General features: G+C 45.5%; 1 protein-coding gene across 1 annotated transcript in view; it reads right to left on the reverse strand.

Annotated features, from left to right (window-relative positions):
• The window catches only part of LOC116581465, a 59,704-nt gene that overhangs the window by 29,441 nt on the left and 13,933 nt on the right, over positions 1 to 16,330 (reverse strand). The window contains exon 3 of the mRNA XM_032328642.1: positions 846 to 909. Within this exon, the coding sequence (XP_032184533.1) occupies positions 846 to 909 (64 nt within the window). The remainder of the gene's footprint in view (positions 1 to 845; positions 910 to 16,330) is intronic.

Consider the following 16,330-nt stretch of genomic DNA (forward strand, 5'->3'; position numbering starts at 1 on the left):
GGACAGCCAAGCAGGTGGGCAGGGCCAGGGACCCAGGAGACTAGACAAACCCCTTGTTATCCTCTCTCCTGGGGCCTGTCCTGAGCTGAACTTCCTAAACTGTGTCTCCCTAGGACTCTCAAATGTTTCCTCAACTCCTTCTGGCCCAAGACAGCTGATTGTCAGTGCTCTACAAACCACCACTTTATTACTGTGTAAATTTCTTGTAGTACTACTTAAATAGAACAACAGCTTGTTTTTTCTAATTAACATATAATGTAGTTTTTGTTTCAGGGGTAGTCTGTGATTCATCAGTCTCACACAGTTCAAGCACTCACCAAAGCACATACCCTCTCCAATGCCCATTCCCCAGCCACCCCATCCTTCCCACCCACTTCCACTCCTGCCACCCTCAGTTACTACAACATCTTAAACATACACATACAGAAACCATAAAAAACAAGCCAACAACAAAACAAGGATAACAAAACAAAGTATTCAATTCTGCTTAGATGCTGCTGTCCACCTCAAGAGCCCCAGAGTTGGGCTGCCCTGGTTGTAGAAGGAGACCAGCTATGGAAGGGGTGGAGTCAGACTAGCCCAAAAGTGAACAGGAGAGAGGCCCAACCTGTAAGGGGGGCCAGGGACTTCCATGGAAGATGGCCAGAGTCACCTTGATTAGAACTGGAACCGGGAGCAGGGAAAGAAGCAGGGAACAGAGTTTGGGGGCCTCAAATAGGTGAGATCAATCATGGAGTTGAGGAGGTGTCCCCAAAGCCAGTGTCAGCCTCCCATCTATGAAACCCTTTGTAGCCCCTGGAGACAAGACGGGAGCCTAGAGTTTGAGATCCAGCTGTCCTGCTTACCTGCTGTTTGGCAGGGTGCTCATTTCCTTCAGTGGGCCAAGAGTGTCCATGCCCGTGTCCATAACTGTGTGGAGGACAAGAAAAGTCAGTTGTTGAGAACACACAGACATTGGCGTCATCACCTCCATGGGCTCAGTGTCTTTGGAGATCCAGTGCCTCATGTCTCACCCCTGTTAATGGCAGCCTGGGTGACAACCACAGGTCCCTCCTGTTTCAGGCCTGTGCTATGCCCTGCCCTTTGCCCACATCAGCATTCCGGCACCAGATGGCAGGAGGACCCCATGAACTGTGGGGAGAGCTCTGGGTCCCTGGCAATACTGAGAGATTCCTGGACCGTGGGAAAGGTGATCAAGTGAGGGATTATACAGGACTGGGCAACTGAGCTCCAGGGCACCCTGGAAGGAATGGGGAATTGGGCACCTGTGGAAAGGGCTGGAGGCATCTTACAAGATTCCTGGGTCCCCACAGGGCAGATCCCTCCTACACTCCTGCTGGTGCTGGCAGGGATCTGGAAGCACCAGCAGCACCAGCAGCAGAAGTAGCAGCAGATCAATGGGATGCTGGATGGACCTGGGAAGAATGGTCTGGCAGGTAAGTGGAATCACCAGGCTGGGATGCCCTTGGCCTCCTCCTCCTTCCCCAGCCACCTCTCAACCTCTGACCCTGACTTCACCTTCCAGCAGGGCGTGGGAAAGCCAAGCAGAGGTGGACACCCGCGGCCAAGGAAGGGTCCCTCCCCAGAGCTCTGTGTCCTTGTTTCTGAACAGACAGAAGGAGTCACCCGGGGCCCCTGGAACAGGGAGGGAGAATCTGGCCCCAGAGCCCTCTCTGATGGGGCCTGGGGAGAATCCTGGAGGGACTGAATGTAGCACTGGTTCGTAGTCTAAAAAGTCTATGTTTATTAAGGAAATGGAAAAAACAAGTTGCCAGTTGAGCCTCTGGAAGAGAACAGGACCAGTTTCCATTCTTCCAATTTCTACTCTTTGCCTGGAAAATTACTTCACCTCTCCAAACCTCTGTGTCCTTCTCTGTGATGTGGGGACAGCACGGCTTCATTCCTCAGGGCATGGATGCAAAGATTCATCGAGATCCATCATACAAAGCTGGTTTAAACTGATACTCATACCTATAACTATCCTCATTTTTTCTTAAAGATTGAACTTATTTTTTCTCAACATTATGCTAAATAAGCTTTATATTTACTTTCTTAAAAAGATTTTATTATTTGAGAGACAGTGAGCACAAGTCATGGGCAGACGCAGAGGGAGAGGGAGAGGCAGCCTCCTCGCTGAGCAGGGAGGATGCAGGGCTCAGTCTCAGGACCCTGAGAACAGGATGCCAGTTAAAGGCAGATGCTTAACTGACTGAGCCACCCAGTCACGGAGGGCCCCTGAGAAGGAGCCCCCAGGGCTGCAGCAGTGGGAACAGCCCCAATCCCAATCCCTAGCGGGAGACATACATCCCCAGCGCCAGGATATCCTCCAGCCCTGGGAACTCCATCTTAGCAGTGCCTGCTTCCCCCCACCCCGGGTGGCCCCAGAGTCCAGCCTGTGCCAGTCCCTGCCTGCCCCCAGCCCTTCCTGCCATTCCACCCCCTCCGCTCCATGCAGGTACCTAGTCAGGCTCTTCTTGTGGCCCATGGTCAAGGATGGACTGTACCCCCGCCCACCCTCCAAAAGCCAAAACCAGCGCTGCTTGGAGGAGTAACGCCATAGGTGGAGTCCTCGTGGTCCGTCCCTCTCCCTTCACAGCCCAGGACCTCAGCCCTACCTAGGCCACTGGGCCTCGAGCACCCTTTACCGCCGCCACCACCTCCACTGCCGCTCCTTGAGCCTCCACAGCTGCCAGTCTCCTGAGACCAGCTCCCACCTGTGCTGCCTCCACTGAGTGCATGTCAGGGAGTGTGTGCTCCTTGGGGGCGTGCGGGTCTGATGGTGACCTAGTGGCCCAGCGAGGTGGAGCGTGTGATTCCGGCAAGTGGCGATGGGCTCCAGACCCTGCAAGTCTGCCTTAAGGGGCTGTAGCGGGGACCCAGTCCAGAAGCCGTTCCCAGGGAAGCAGTTCCCCACACTGAGGCTTGCAACTGCCAGTGCTGCTTGCTATGCCTCCAGGCTTGGAGTGCCCTGGGAGCCAGCGGGCCTCTTTCTTTTGGCCCCAGTTCCCCTGCTTCCTTCTGCTCTTCTGCCACCAGGAGCTTTGGAGCAGCCTCTCCTAAAATCCTGGCCTCCTGCCCATACCCCAGGCCAAAGCCCCTTCCCAGGCTTCTGAGGCAGGAGAGAACTGTGCTGACAAAATAAAGACAGCAGTGCATACCCTGGAAAGCTAAATCCACACGTGACAACACAGAGACCAAAGGCTTAATTACACGTGCTCCATCAGACCCTGTCCAGACACCAGTGACCTGTGCGGCAGGGAGTCATTCACAATCTCTCTCCTGCCTGGGACTACTGATTTTAATGATGGCATGCCATGTTCTTTTGAGGAATTGTGTAATTTTCTGAATGAGTCAAGTGACAAACAGTACAGTCAGCAGTGTTCTACTACATATTCTCAGTCCATTTTCAGGGCTCAGAGGGTTTAGCATCCCACTCCCGACTCTGGCTCACTTCATGATCTCAGGGTCCTGGGATGGAGCCTTCAGTCTGGCTCCTGGCTCAGTGCAGAGTGTACCTGACATTCTTACTCTCTCCCTCTACCCTCCCCATGCCCCCGATGGAGACTCTCAAATAAACAAATATCCTTAAAAGGATAAAGAAACCTTTCAAACAAACAAAACAAAAACAAAAACAAAAACAAAACCCTCCTTCCCTAAAAAGGAAGGAGGGAACCATGGGGGCGAAGACGCCACCCACAAAAAGGCCCTCCTGAAAGAGCCAAAGAGAAAGTGAGAGCCAAAGGACTGCAGCACACGTCATTTAGGTGTCGGAGGCAGGCCCCCGACCAGGGCGGCCTCCGCCATTAAAAGATGGCGCCTGGCTAGTTGCCAGGTTACGATTGCCTCATGAGACTAAGCGGAATGCCCAAAGAGGAGGTAAACAGCATTGGTTGCTAGCACAGTTGTTCGTTTAGGTGTGCAGCCTGATTCGCTCCCTCCTGTACCCTGCTCGCTGATTGGTCATGTAAGCATATATAAGTGTGTAGACTTGCGGAAATAAAGAGAGAGAAGATACATCTGAACTGGGGCTTCTTGTTGTCCTTGCGGGTCGAGGGCGATAAATGGCGCCGGCATCCGGGAACTAAATAAAGGAATCTTGCAAGGTAATCCGCAGGAAAGCGGGGAGTAAAGTTCCGCAGGTAAGCGGGGACATTAGCCACGTTCAAAAGTGGGAATTCCGCGATAAAGCGGGGAGTAAAGGCCACATTCAAAAGTGGGAATTCCACGGTAAAGCGGGAAGTAAAGGTCGACTGAAGTATATGCGTGTAAAAAGTTAATGTGTTAGTTACTGTCTTTAACGTCCGCGTCTGTTGTCTGTGTGTTCATAATGGGATCTGAAGTATCTAAAGTGCGGTTGGAAGAGTCTTTAAAAGACCTGCTGAAAGCCAATGGAACTTCACTAAAAGCAAAAACTGCTCGGGCCTTTTTGAATACAGTGGAAAAGGCGGCTCCATGGTTCCTAGATGAAGGCTTGCTTAACATACCTCAATGGGAAATTTTCCTTAGGGGAAAATTTGAAGAAACAGGACAATAAAACGCCTTTGCCACCCGGGTCCCTGGCAATATGGACCTTAGTCCGGGGATGCCTGGTGGGGCCTAAACCCAAATGTGAATCAGCTCTACAAGAGGGAACATTGGCACTGGAGGAAGTGAAAGAGGAGCGGTCTTCTCGTGCCTCAGAGGGGGGTAGTTCTAGTGAAGAGGAAGAAGAAATGTCAGGGGAGGAGTTAGACCGTAAAATGCATTCCAACTTTGACAGTTGAAACTGTCGATTCCAGCGACGCCTAGTGCTCCTCCGCTGTATAATCCTATGGCGTGCCAAGGAGCTTGTAGCTGCTTCACCACATGTGGTAGTGGCAGGGTTTCGAGCTGGAGAGATCATGACCTGGCCTCTGCCTTCCCGGTTTTAGAGGACCAAAACAACCAGCGGTATCATCAGCCTCTTGATTTTAAACTAGTTAAGCAATTAAAGGAAGCAGTCATGCAGTATGGCCCTCAGGCAGTCTTTACGGTATCTTTGTTGGAGACCATAGCAGGAATGAACTTAGTCCCTGAAGACTGGGGTAACCCAGCCCGCACAACCTTGTCGGAAGGGCAATATCTAGTATGGAAAACAGCCTGGCAAGAATACTCAGAGGACACTGCCTGCCGTAATGCAGCAGCTGGAAATCCTCAGTGGGACCTAGAAATGTTAATGGGAATAGGACCGTACATGGGAAAGCAGGCCCAAATACAATACAACCCTGCGGTGTATCTGTAAATAGCCGCGGCGGCCACTAAAGCATGGAAGACAATTCAAGGCAGTGGGGATTTACAGGGTCAGCTGTCTAAGGTAATACAAGGACCAAATGAAGCATATGCTGATTTGGTAGCGAGGCTGATGCAAACAGCTGGTCGAATATTTGGGGAGGTAGAGGCAGCCATGCCATTGATAAAACAGATGGCTTATGAGCAAGCTAATAAATGGTGTAAAGAAGCCATCAGACCTTGGAAAAGCAAAGACTTGAGTACATATATTAAAGTTTGCAGGGATATCAACGACAGTGTTATTCAAGGGCAGGTTATGGCTGCAGCTATCACTCAAGGTTTACAAGGATTACAGGGAGCTCAACAATATAAACATAGGGGTGCTCCTGGAGTTTGCTATTACTGCAAGGAGCCAGGACACCTTAAGCGTGAGTGCCCCGAGAGAAAGGTTTCCTATCAAGAGCCTAAAAAACCAGGTATCTGCCCAAGATGTGGGAAGGGTGCCCACTGGGCATATGAATGTCACTCAATAAGGGATATACAAGGAAACTCTCTGCCTCCAAGAGGGTCAAAAAATGGGAAGGGGGGCCCCACACCCCAGGGCCCTCAAATGTATGGGGTGCTCCAACAGGTGGCTCGCTCGCATTATCCGCCAACGAGCCAAGGCGAGCCACAACAGGGAGTGCAGGATTGGACATCCGTGCCGCCACCAGACTCATACTGACTCCAGTATGGGGACCCAGGTAGTCGAATCAGATTTTAAGGGTCCATTACCTGAGGACACCGTGGGCCTCTTGCTAGGACGGAGCTCCATGGCGTTATCAGGACTCATTGTTCACCCCGGAGTTATAGATGCTGATTATAAAGGAACGGTGAAAATCCTGGTATCCTCCCCACGTGGAATTACAGCTATTAGTCCAGGTGATAAGATAGCTCAAATCGTGGTATTGCCTAGTTGTCACAAGCTTTTTGGAAGCCATGAGGTTACGCGGGGACAAAAGGGGTTTGGTTCATCTGGAGCTCCTCTAGCATGGGTCACGCTAGGCATGGAAAATAGACCCCTTTACTCTTTTTGGATAAGAGACAAGAAATTCATGGGCTTATTGAACACTGGAGCAGATCGCAGTATCATCAATGAAGCTGATTGGTCTAAGGATTGGCCTGTGCAAAAGGCTGATCAAACACTTCGAGGATTAGGGATTGCTCATAGCCCCATGTGCAGTGCAGCTACACTGCCATGGAAGGATGATGAAGGCCACCATGGACTTGTGCAGCCATATGTCCTTAAGATTCCCATTTCATTGTGGGGACGGGATGTCTTGGCCCAAATGAACCTGAAGTTGACTACAGAATTATTCTATAGTGAGGAAGCTCAAGCCTTAATGACTAAGTCTGGTTATCCTGGAACGGGAGGCCTAGGAAAACAGCTGCAGGGCACCCCTGAACCTATTCCCTTGACTAATTACTTCTCTCAAAGAATAGGTGGGCCAGGGCTGGGTTTTTCTTAGGGGCCACTGAACCTCTAAAAATTCAATGGAAAAACAGTAAACCCATGTGGGTTCCTCAGTGGCCCCTGCCTAAAGAAAAATGTGAAGCTGCCCCCACGTTAGTAAAAGAGCAACTTGCCACCGGGCATATTCGGCCCTCCACATCACCATGGAATACGCCTATTTTTGTGATTAAGAAGAAGTCGGGGAAATGGCGATTGTTACATGACTTACGAGCTGTTAATGAAAGATGGTGGCCATGGGAGCAGTACAGCTAGGGGCTGCCTTTAGTCTCAGCCCTGCCCTCTGGTTGGCCCTCTGTTGTAATCGATATTAAAGACTGTTTCTTTTCCATCCCATTGCACTCCGAGGACATCCAATGTTTCGCTTTCACAGTACCATTACCATTAATCATTCTTGTCTGGATCAACACTATGAGTGGGTGGTATTGCCTCAGGGCATGGCCAACAGCCCTACAATGTGCCAATTATTTGTGGACCAAGCCCTGAAGGAGGTTAGAACACAATTTCCCCCACACACTGGGTATCATTATATGGATGATATTTTGCTGTGCCATAAAAAAGAACAATATATTGAGAAGGCCCTTTCTTTTCTTTTCAAACATTTTGAGAAATTCGGATTACACATAGCACCAGAAGAGGTCCAAATGACGCCCATTAAAGAGTATTTGGGAACTAGGTTAGAGAATACTAAAGTCAGACCTTTAAAGATAACCCTGCGGATGGATCACCTAAACACGTTAAATGATTTTCAAAAATTGTTAAGAGATATCAATTGGATCAGGCCCTATCTAAAACTCACTGATCAGGAATTGTCACCCTTATTTGAGACACTCAAAGGAGACCCTAACCTCACCTCTCCTCATCAGTTGACTGAGGGGGCAAAAGCAGCCATCAATCTGATCCAGAAAAGGCTAGAAGCTGCTCAGATAGACAGAAATGACTACTCCAAACCTTTGCTATTTTGTGTCCTTGCCGAAAAACGAGCTCCCACTGCAGTTTTTTGGCAATCTGGCCCCATATCATGGGTTAGTTTGACCCACTCTCCAGGGAAGGTCTTGCCCTGGTACCCAAGTGCCATTGCACAAATTATACTTAAAGGGATTAAACTTAGTATAGCAGCATTTGGTAAACAACCAGATACTATAATATCACCATATACGCAGGAACAAGTAGTGCCTAGAAGCCTGTGATGATGACTGGGCCATTTTGATAACTATAACGTGCACTCAATTTGATAACCACTACCCATCACATCCATGGCTACAGTTCAGTTTATCCAATCCAATCATATACCCTAGGATCACTCACCATAAACCCCTCAGTAATGTAAGGCTTATATTCACTGATGGATCTAAGCAAGGAGTAGGAGCTATAGTTACCAAAGAAGAGAGTTGGACCTTCCTATTTCAAAGCTCCTCTCCCCAAGAAACCGAGCTGCTCACAGTGATAAAAGCATTTCAAATGTTTCATCAAGAACCCTTCAACCTTTTATCAGATAGTAGATATGTGGTGCAAGATGTCTCTATCACTGAAAATGTGGGTTCTATTAATGCCAGGTCTACTATCTCTGAGGCATTACAAGAAATCCAAACATTAGTTTGGGACAGGAAGGCTCCATTTTATATTGGCCACATATGAGCTCATACAACCTTACCAGGCCCCCTGACAAAAAGTAATCGGTTAGCAGACGCCTGAACCAGAGGAGAATTTGTCTTTGCCATTGAGGACCCAGTGCAACAGGCGAGACATTATCATAAGCTGTTCCATGTGAATGCTTTAACTCTTTGCCTCAAATTTTTTTTTAATTTTTTATTTTTTATAAACATATATTTTTATCCCCAGGGGTACAGGTCTGTGAATCACCAGGTTTACACACTTCACAGCACTCACCAAAGCACATACCCTCCCCAATGTCCATAATCCCACCCCCTTCTCCCAAACCCCCTCCCCCCAGCAACCCTCAGTTTGTTTTGTGAGATTAAGAGTCACTTATGGTTTGTCTCCCTCCCAATCCCATCTTGTTTCATTTATTATTCTCCTACCCATTTAAGCCCCCATGTTGCATCACCACTTACTCATATCAGGGAGATCATATGATAGTTGTCTTTCTCTGCTTGACTTATTTCACTAAGCATGATACGCTCTAGTTCCATCCATGTTGTCACGAATGGCAAGATTTCATTTCTTTTGATGGCTGCATAGTATTCAATTGTGTATATATACCACATCTTTTTGATCCATTCATCTGTTGATGGACATCTAGGTTCTTTCCATAGTTTGGCTATTGTGGACATTGCTGCTATAAACATTCGGGTGCACGTGCCCCTTTGGATCACTACGTTTGTATCCTTAGGGTAAATACCCAATAGTGCAATTGCTGGGTCATAGAGCAGTTCTATTTTCAACATTTTGAGGAACCTCCATGCTGTTTTCCAGAGTGGCTGCACCAGCTTGCATTCCCACCAACAGTGTAGGAGGGTTCCCCTTTCTCCGCATCCTCGCCAGCATCTGTCATTTCCTGACTTGTTGATTTTAGCCATTCTGACTGGTGTGAGGTGATATCTCATTGGGGTTTTGATTTGTATTTCCCTGATGCTGAGTGATATGGAGCACTTTTTCATGTGTCTGTTTGGCCATCTGGATGTCTTCTTTGCAGAAATGTCTGTTCATGTCCTCTGCCCATTTCTTGATTGGATTATTTGTTCTTGGGTGTTGAGTTTGCTAAGTTCTTTATAGATTCTGGACACTAGTCCTTTATCTGATATGTCGTTGCAAATATCTTCTCCCATTCTGTCAGTTGTCTTTTGATTTTGTTAACTGTTTCCTTTGCTGTGCAAAAGCTTTTGATCTTGATGAAATCCCAATAGTTCATTTTTGCCCTTGCTTCCCTTGCCTTTGGCGTTGTTCCTAGGAAGATGTTGCTGCGGCTGAGGTCGAAGAGGTTTCTGCCTGTGTTCTACTCAAGGATTTTGATGGATTCCTTTCACACATTGAGGTCCTTCATCCATTTTGAGTCTATTTTTGTGTGTGGTGTAAGGAAATGGTCCAATTTCATTTTTCTGCATGTGGCTGTCCAATTTTCCCAGCACCATTTATTGAAGAGACTGTCTTTTTACCATTGGACATTCTTTCCTGCTTTGTCGAAGATTAGTTGACTGTAGAGTTGAGGGTCTATTTCTGGGCTCTCTATTCTGTTCCATTGATCTATGTGTCTGTTTTTGTGCCAGTACCATGCTGTCTTGATGATGACAGCTTTGTAATAGAGCTTGAAGTCCGGAATTGTGATGCCACCAGTGTTGGCTTTCTTTTTCAATATCCCTTTGGCTATTCGAGGTCTTTTCTGGTTCCATATAAATTTTAGAATTATTTGTTCCATTTCTTTGAAAAAGATGGATGGTACTTTGATAGGAATTGCATTAAATGTGTAGATTGCTTTAGGTAGCATAGACATTTTCACAATATTTATTCTTCCAATCCAGGAGCATGGAACATTTTTCCATTTCTTTGTGTCTTCCTCAATTTCTTTCATGAGTACTTTATAGTTTTTTGAGTATAGATTCTGTGTCTCTTTGGTTAGGTTTATTCCTAGGTATCTTATGGTTTTGGGTGCAACTGTAAATGGGATTGACTCCTTAATTTCTCTTTCTTCTGTCTTGCTGTTGGTGTAGAGAAATGCAACTGATTTCTGTGCATTGATTTTATATCCTGACACTTTACTGAATTCCTGTATAAGTTCTAGCAGTTTTGGAGTGGAGTCTTTTGGGTTTTCCACATATAGTATCATATCATCTGCAAAGAGTGATAATTTGACTTCTTTGCCAATTTGGATGCCTTTAATTTCCTTTTGTTGTCTGATTGCTGAGGCTAGGACCTCTAGTACTATGTTGAATAGCAGTGGTGATAATGGACATCCCTTCCGTGTTCCTGACCTTAGCGGAAAAGCTTTCAGTTTTTCTCCATTGAGAATGATATTTGCGGTGGGTTTTTCATAGATGGCTTTGATGATATTGAGGTATGTGCCCTCTATCCCTACACTTTGAAGAGTTTTGATCAGGAAGGGATGCTGTACTTTGTCAAATGCTTTTTCAGCATCTATTGAGAGTATCATATGGTTCTTGTTCTTTCTTTTATTTTTTTATTTTTTATTTTTTTTTTAAAGGTTTTTGAGGTTTTTTTTTTTTAAAGATTTTATTTATTTATTTGATAGAGAGAAATTACAAGTACACTGAGAGGCAGGCAGAGAGAGAGAGAGAAGGAAGCAGGCTCCCTGCTGAGCAGAGAGCCCGATGCGGGACTCGATCCCAGGACCCTGAGATCATGACCCGAGCCAAAGGCAGCGGCTTAACCCACTGAGCCACCCAGGCGCCCCAATTCTTTCTTTTATTGATGTGTTGTATCACATTGACTGATTTGCGGATGTTGAACCAACCTTGCAGCCCTGGAATAAATCCCACTTGGTCGTGGTGAATAATCCTTTTAATGTACTTTTGAATCCTATTGGCTAGTATTTTGTTGAGTATTTTCGCATCTGTGTTCATCAAGGCTATTGGTCTATAGCTCTCTTTTTTGCTGGGATCCTTGTCTGGTTTTGGGATCAAGGTGATGCTGGCCTCATAAAATGAGTTTGGAAGTTTCCCTTCCATTTCTATTTTTTGGAACAGTTTCAGGAGAATAGGAATTAGTTCTTCTTTAAATGTTTGGTAGAATTCCCCCGGGAAGCCGTCTGGCCCTGGGCTTTTGTTTGTTTGGAGATTTTTAATGACTGCTTCAATCTCCTTACTGGTTATGGATCTGTTCAGGCTTTCTATTTCTTCCTGGTTCAGTTGTAGTTTATATGTTTCTAGGAATGCATCCATTTCTTCCAGATTGTCAAATTTATTGGCGTAGAGTTGCTCATAGTATGTTCTTATAATAGTTTGTATTTCTTTGGTGTTAGTTGTGATCTCTCCTCTTTCATTCATAATTTTATTTATTTGGGTCCTTTCTCTTTTCTTTGTGATAAGTCGGGCCAGGGGTTTATCAATTTTATTAATTCTTTCAAAGAACCAGCTCCTAGTTTCATTGATTTGTTCTATTTTTTTTTGGTTTCTATTTCATTGATTTTTGCTCTGATCTTTATGATTTCTCTTCTCCTGCTGGGCTTAGGGTTTCTTTCTTGTTCTTTCTCCAGCTCCTTTAGGTGTAGGGTTAGGTTGTGTACCTGAGACCTTTCTTGTTTCTTGAGAAAGGCTTGTACCGCTATATATTTTCCTCTCAGGACTGCCTTTGTTGTGTCCCACAGATTTTGAACCGTTGTATTTTCATTATCATTTGTTTCCATGATTTTTTTCAATTCTTCTTTAATTTCTCGGTTGACCCATTCATTCTTTAGAAGGATGCTGTTTAGTCTCCATGTATTTGGGTTCTTTTCAAACTTCCTTTTGTGGTTGAGTTCTAGCTTTAGAGCATTGTGGTCTGAAAATATGCAGGGAATGATCCCAATCTTTTGATACCAGTTGAGTCCTGATTTAGGACCAAGGATGTGATCTATTCTGGAGAATGTTCCATGTGCACTAGAGAAGAATGTGTATTCTGTTGCTTTGGGATGAAATGTTCTGAATATATCTGTGATGTCCATCTGGTCCAGTGTGTCGTTTAAGGCCTTTATTTCCTTGTTGATCTTTTGCTTGGATGATCTGTCCATTTCAGTGAGGGGAGTGTTAAAGTCCCCTACTATTATTGTATTATTGTTAATGTGTTTCTTTGATTTTGTTATTAATTGGTTTATATATTTGGCTGCTCCCACGTTGGGGGCATAGATATTTAAAATTGTTAAATCTTCTTGTTGGACAGACCCTTCGAGTATGATATAGTGTCCTTCCTCATCTCTTATTATAGTCTTTGGCTTAAAATCTAATTGATCTGATATAAGGATTGCCACTCCTGCTTTCTTCTGATGTCCATTAGCATGGTAAATTCTTTTCCACCCCCTCACTTTAAATCTGGAGGTGTCTTCGGGCTTAAAATGAGTTTCTTGGAGGAAACATATAGATGGGTTTTGTTTTTTTTTATCCATTCTGATACCCTGTGTCTTTTGACAGGGGCATTTAGCCCATTAACATTCAGGGTAACTATTGAGAGATATGAATTTAGTGCCATTTTGTATTGCCTGTACGGTGACTGTTACTGTATATGGTCTCTGTTCCTTTCTGATCTACCACTTGTAGGCTCTCTCTTTGCTTAGAGGACCCCTTTCAATATTTCCTGTAGAGCCGGTTTGGTGTTTGCAAATTCTTTCAGTTTTTGTTTGTCCTGGAAGCTTTTAATCTCTCCTTCTATTTTCAATGATAGCCTAGCTGGATATAGTATTCTTGGCTGCATGTTTTTTCTCATTTAGTGCTCTGAAAATATCATGCCAGCTCTGTCTGTCCTGCCAGGTCTCTGTGGATAAGTCAGCTGCCAATCTAATATTTTTACCATTGTATGTTACAGACTTCTTTTCCCGGGCTGCTTTCAGGATTTTCTCTTTGTCACTGAGACTTGTAAATTTTACTATTAGGTGACGGGGTGTGGGCCTATTCTTATTGATTTTGAGGGGCGTTCTCTGAACCTCCTGAATTTCGATGCTCGTTCCCTTTGCCATATTGGGGAAATTTTCCCCAATAATTCTCTCCAGTATACCTTCTTCTCCCCTCTCTCTTTCTTCTTCTTCTGGAATCCCAATTATTCTAATGTTGTTTCGTCTCATGGTGTCACTTATCTCTCGAATTCTCCCCTCGTGGTCCAGTAGCTGTTTGTCCCTCTTTTGCTCAGCTTCTTTATTCTCTGTCATTTGGTCTTCTATATCACTAATTCTTTCTTCTGCCTCATTTATCCTAGCAGTGAGAGCCTCCATTTTTGATTGCACCTCATTAATAGCTTTTTTGATTTCAACTTATTAGATTTTAGTTCTTTTATTTCTCCAGAAAGGGCTTTTATATCTCTCGAGAGGGTTTCTCTAATATCTTCCATGCCTTTTTCGAGCCCGGCTAGAACCTTGAGAATTGTCATTCTGAACTCTAGATCTGACATATTACCAATGTCTGTATTGATTAGGTCCCTAGACTTCGGTACTGCCTCTTGTTCTTTTTTTTGCGTTGAATTTTTCTGTCTTGTCATTTTGTCCAGATAAGAGTATATGAAGGAGCAAGTAAAATGCTAAAAGGGTGGCAACAACCCCAGGAAAATATACTTTAACCAAATTAGAAGAGATCCCAAATCGTGAGGGGGGAGAAAGGGGATAAAAAGAGGTTCAAAAAGGAAGAAAGAAAAAAAAAAGAAAAGAAAAGAATTTAAAACAAAGAAAAATAAGAAAAATATAAAAAAGAAAAAATTTATATATTAGATAAACTAGTTAAAAAACGTTAAAAAAGAAAAAGGTAAAAGTTAAAAAAAATTTTACCAGAAGGCGAGAAAAAAACAAAAAATGAAAAAGAAAAAAATTAAATTAACTGCAAGACTAAAAAAAAATCACAGGGAAAAAGCCGTGAGTTCCGTGCTTTGCTTTCTCCTCCTCTGGAATTCTGCTGCTCTACTTGGTATTGAAACCGCACTCCTTGGTAGGTGAACTTGGTCTCGGCTGGATTTCTTGTTGATCTTCTGGGGGAGGGGCCTGGTGTCGTGATTCTCAAGTGTCTTTGCCCCAGGCGGAATTGCACTGCCCTTAGCAGGGGCCGGGCTGAGTAATCCGCTCGGGTTTGTTTCCGGGAGCTTTTGTTCCCTGGGCGCTTTCCGTGGAGTTCCGGAGAACGGGAATACAAATGGCGGCCTCCTGGTCTCCGGACCGGAGGAGCCAAGAGCCCAGGGCCCCACTCCTCAGTGCGCCCTCAGAGAACAGCGCCCAGTTACTCCCGTCTGCCTGACCTCCGGCCGCGCTCCGAGCTCACCGAGCCTGCGACCGGTTCAAGGTAACACCGAGCTGTGAGCTTACTGTCAGCTCTGTCTCTGTAGCCGGCTTTCCCGTTCCAATACCCGCAAGCTCTGCGACACTCAGACACCCCCGATCCTTCTGTGACCCTGCGGGACCTGAGGCCACGCTGACCCCGCGTGGGCTTCGCCCCGGTTTAGCCTCTGGAGCGATGTCCCTCAGCGGAACAGACTTTTAAAAGTCCTGATTTTGTGCGCGGTTGCTCCGCCGCTTGCCGGGAGCTGGCCCCTCCTCCCGGGGTCTATCTTCCTGTCGCTTTGGATTCACTTCTCCGCCGGTCCTACCTTTCAGAAAGTGGTTGTTTTTCTGTTTCCAGAATTGCTGTTCTTCTTCTCTTCGATCTGCCGATGGATTTTCAGGTGTTTGCAATCTTTAGATAAGCTATCTAGCTGATCTCCGGCTAGCTGAAGTAGTCTCAGCCTGCTACTTCACCGCCATCTTGACTCCTCCCTCCTCTTTGCCTCAAATTTAACATAATAAAAGCGCAGGAACAGGACATAGTAGTCTCCTGCAGAAATTGCGTGACCTTACTACCTGCACCGTCCTTGGGGGTTAATCCTAAGGGTTTGTTACCTAATCATATATGGCAAATGGATGTCACACATGTTTCAGAATTTGGAAAGTTAAGATATGTTCATGTCTCTGTAGATACCTCCTCTGGAATAATTTTCACCTCAGTGCATACGGGGGGAAAAATCCAGAGATGTTATCGCCCATTGCCTACAGGCTTTCGTGGCATGGGGAAAGCCACACCAGTTAAAGACAAATAATGGCCCAGCCTACATCTCACAACCCTTTAAAGCCTTCCTACAACAACTTGACATTCACTTGATACATGGAATACCCTATAACCCACAAGGACAGAGTGTTGTGGAGCGCGCACATTTTACAATAAAAAATGCTCTTTATAAACAAAAAGGGGGAATAGGGGACACCTTCAGGTCCCCTAAAGATAAGCTCAACACCATTCTCTTTATTTTGAATTTTTTAACGTTGGACAAAACGGGTAAATCAGCTGCAGACAGACATGCAAGTGATGCTGCTGCTCCCCCTAAGCCTTTAGTACTTTGGAAGGACATCCTCACAGGAAAGTGGAATGGACCAGATCCAGTGTTAGTATGGAGTAGGGGGTCTGTTTGTGTTTTTCCACAGGAAAAGGAGGCTCCAATTTGGATCCCAGAGCGGTTGGTGCGTGAAGCCTTGCCTCCGAACACCAGTCAGATGCTGAAGATGCTGATGATAACTCTGGGGATGCTACACCTCCTGCAGCCGACTCAAGCCAGAGAGCTGTGGGCAGTGGTTAAAGCATGGCCATATCCTTTACCAGTGACTAACTCTTCTCTCATATTCCCTCCTCTCCCTTTGATGCATGGCAGGTCTGTAACTTGCTAGGAGCATGTACTGATATCTCAGCAGTGTCCATGTTAAATGGTGGCAAATTCCTCAACTGTTCTTATAAACAAAATGACTCTAGTACCTTTGAGGCAACAGTTAATGTGTCTTGTCCCAATAATATTACTTATCAGCCCACTCCCATATGCGTCTTGCCACCGTTCCTTTTCCTCGTAACAAATGCTAGCGAGCTGAATGATATGTTAATTGCACTAAGAATTGCCATCTTTCCCAGT

Source organism: Mustela erminea, chromosome 20, assembly GCF_009829155.1.
Source record: "Mustela erminea isolate mMusErm1 chromosome 20, mMusErm1.Pri, whole genome shotgun sequence".
NCBI lineage: Eukaryota > Metazoa > Chordata > Mammalia > Carnivora > Mustelidae > Mustela > Mustela erminea.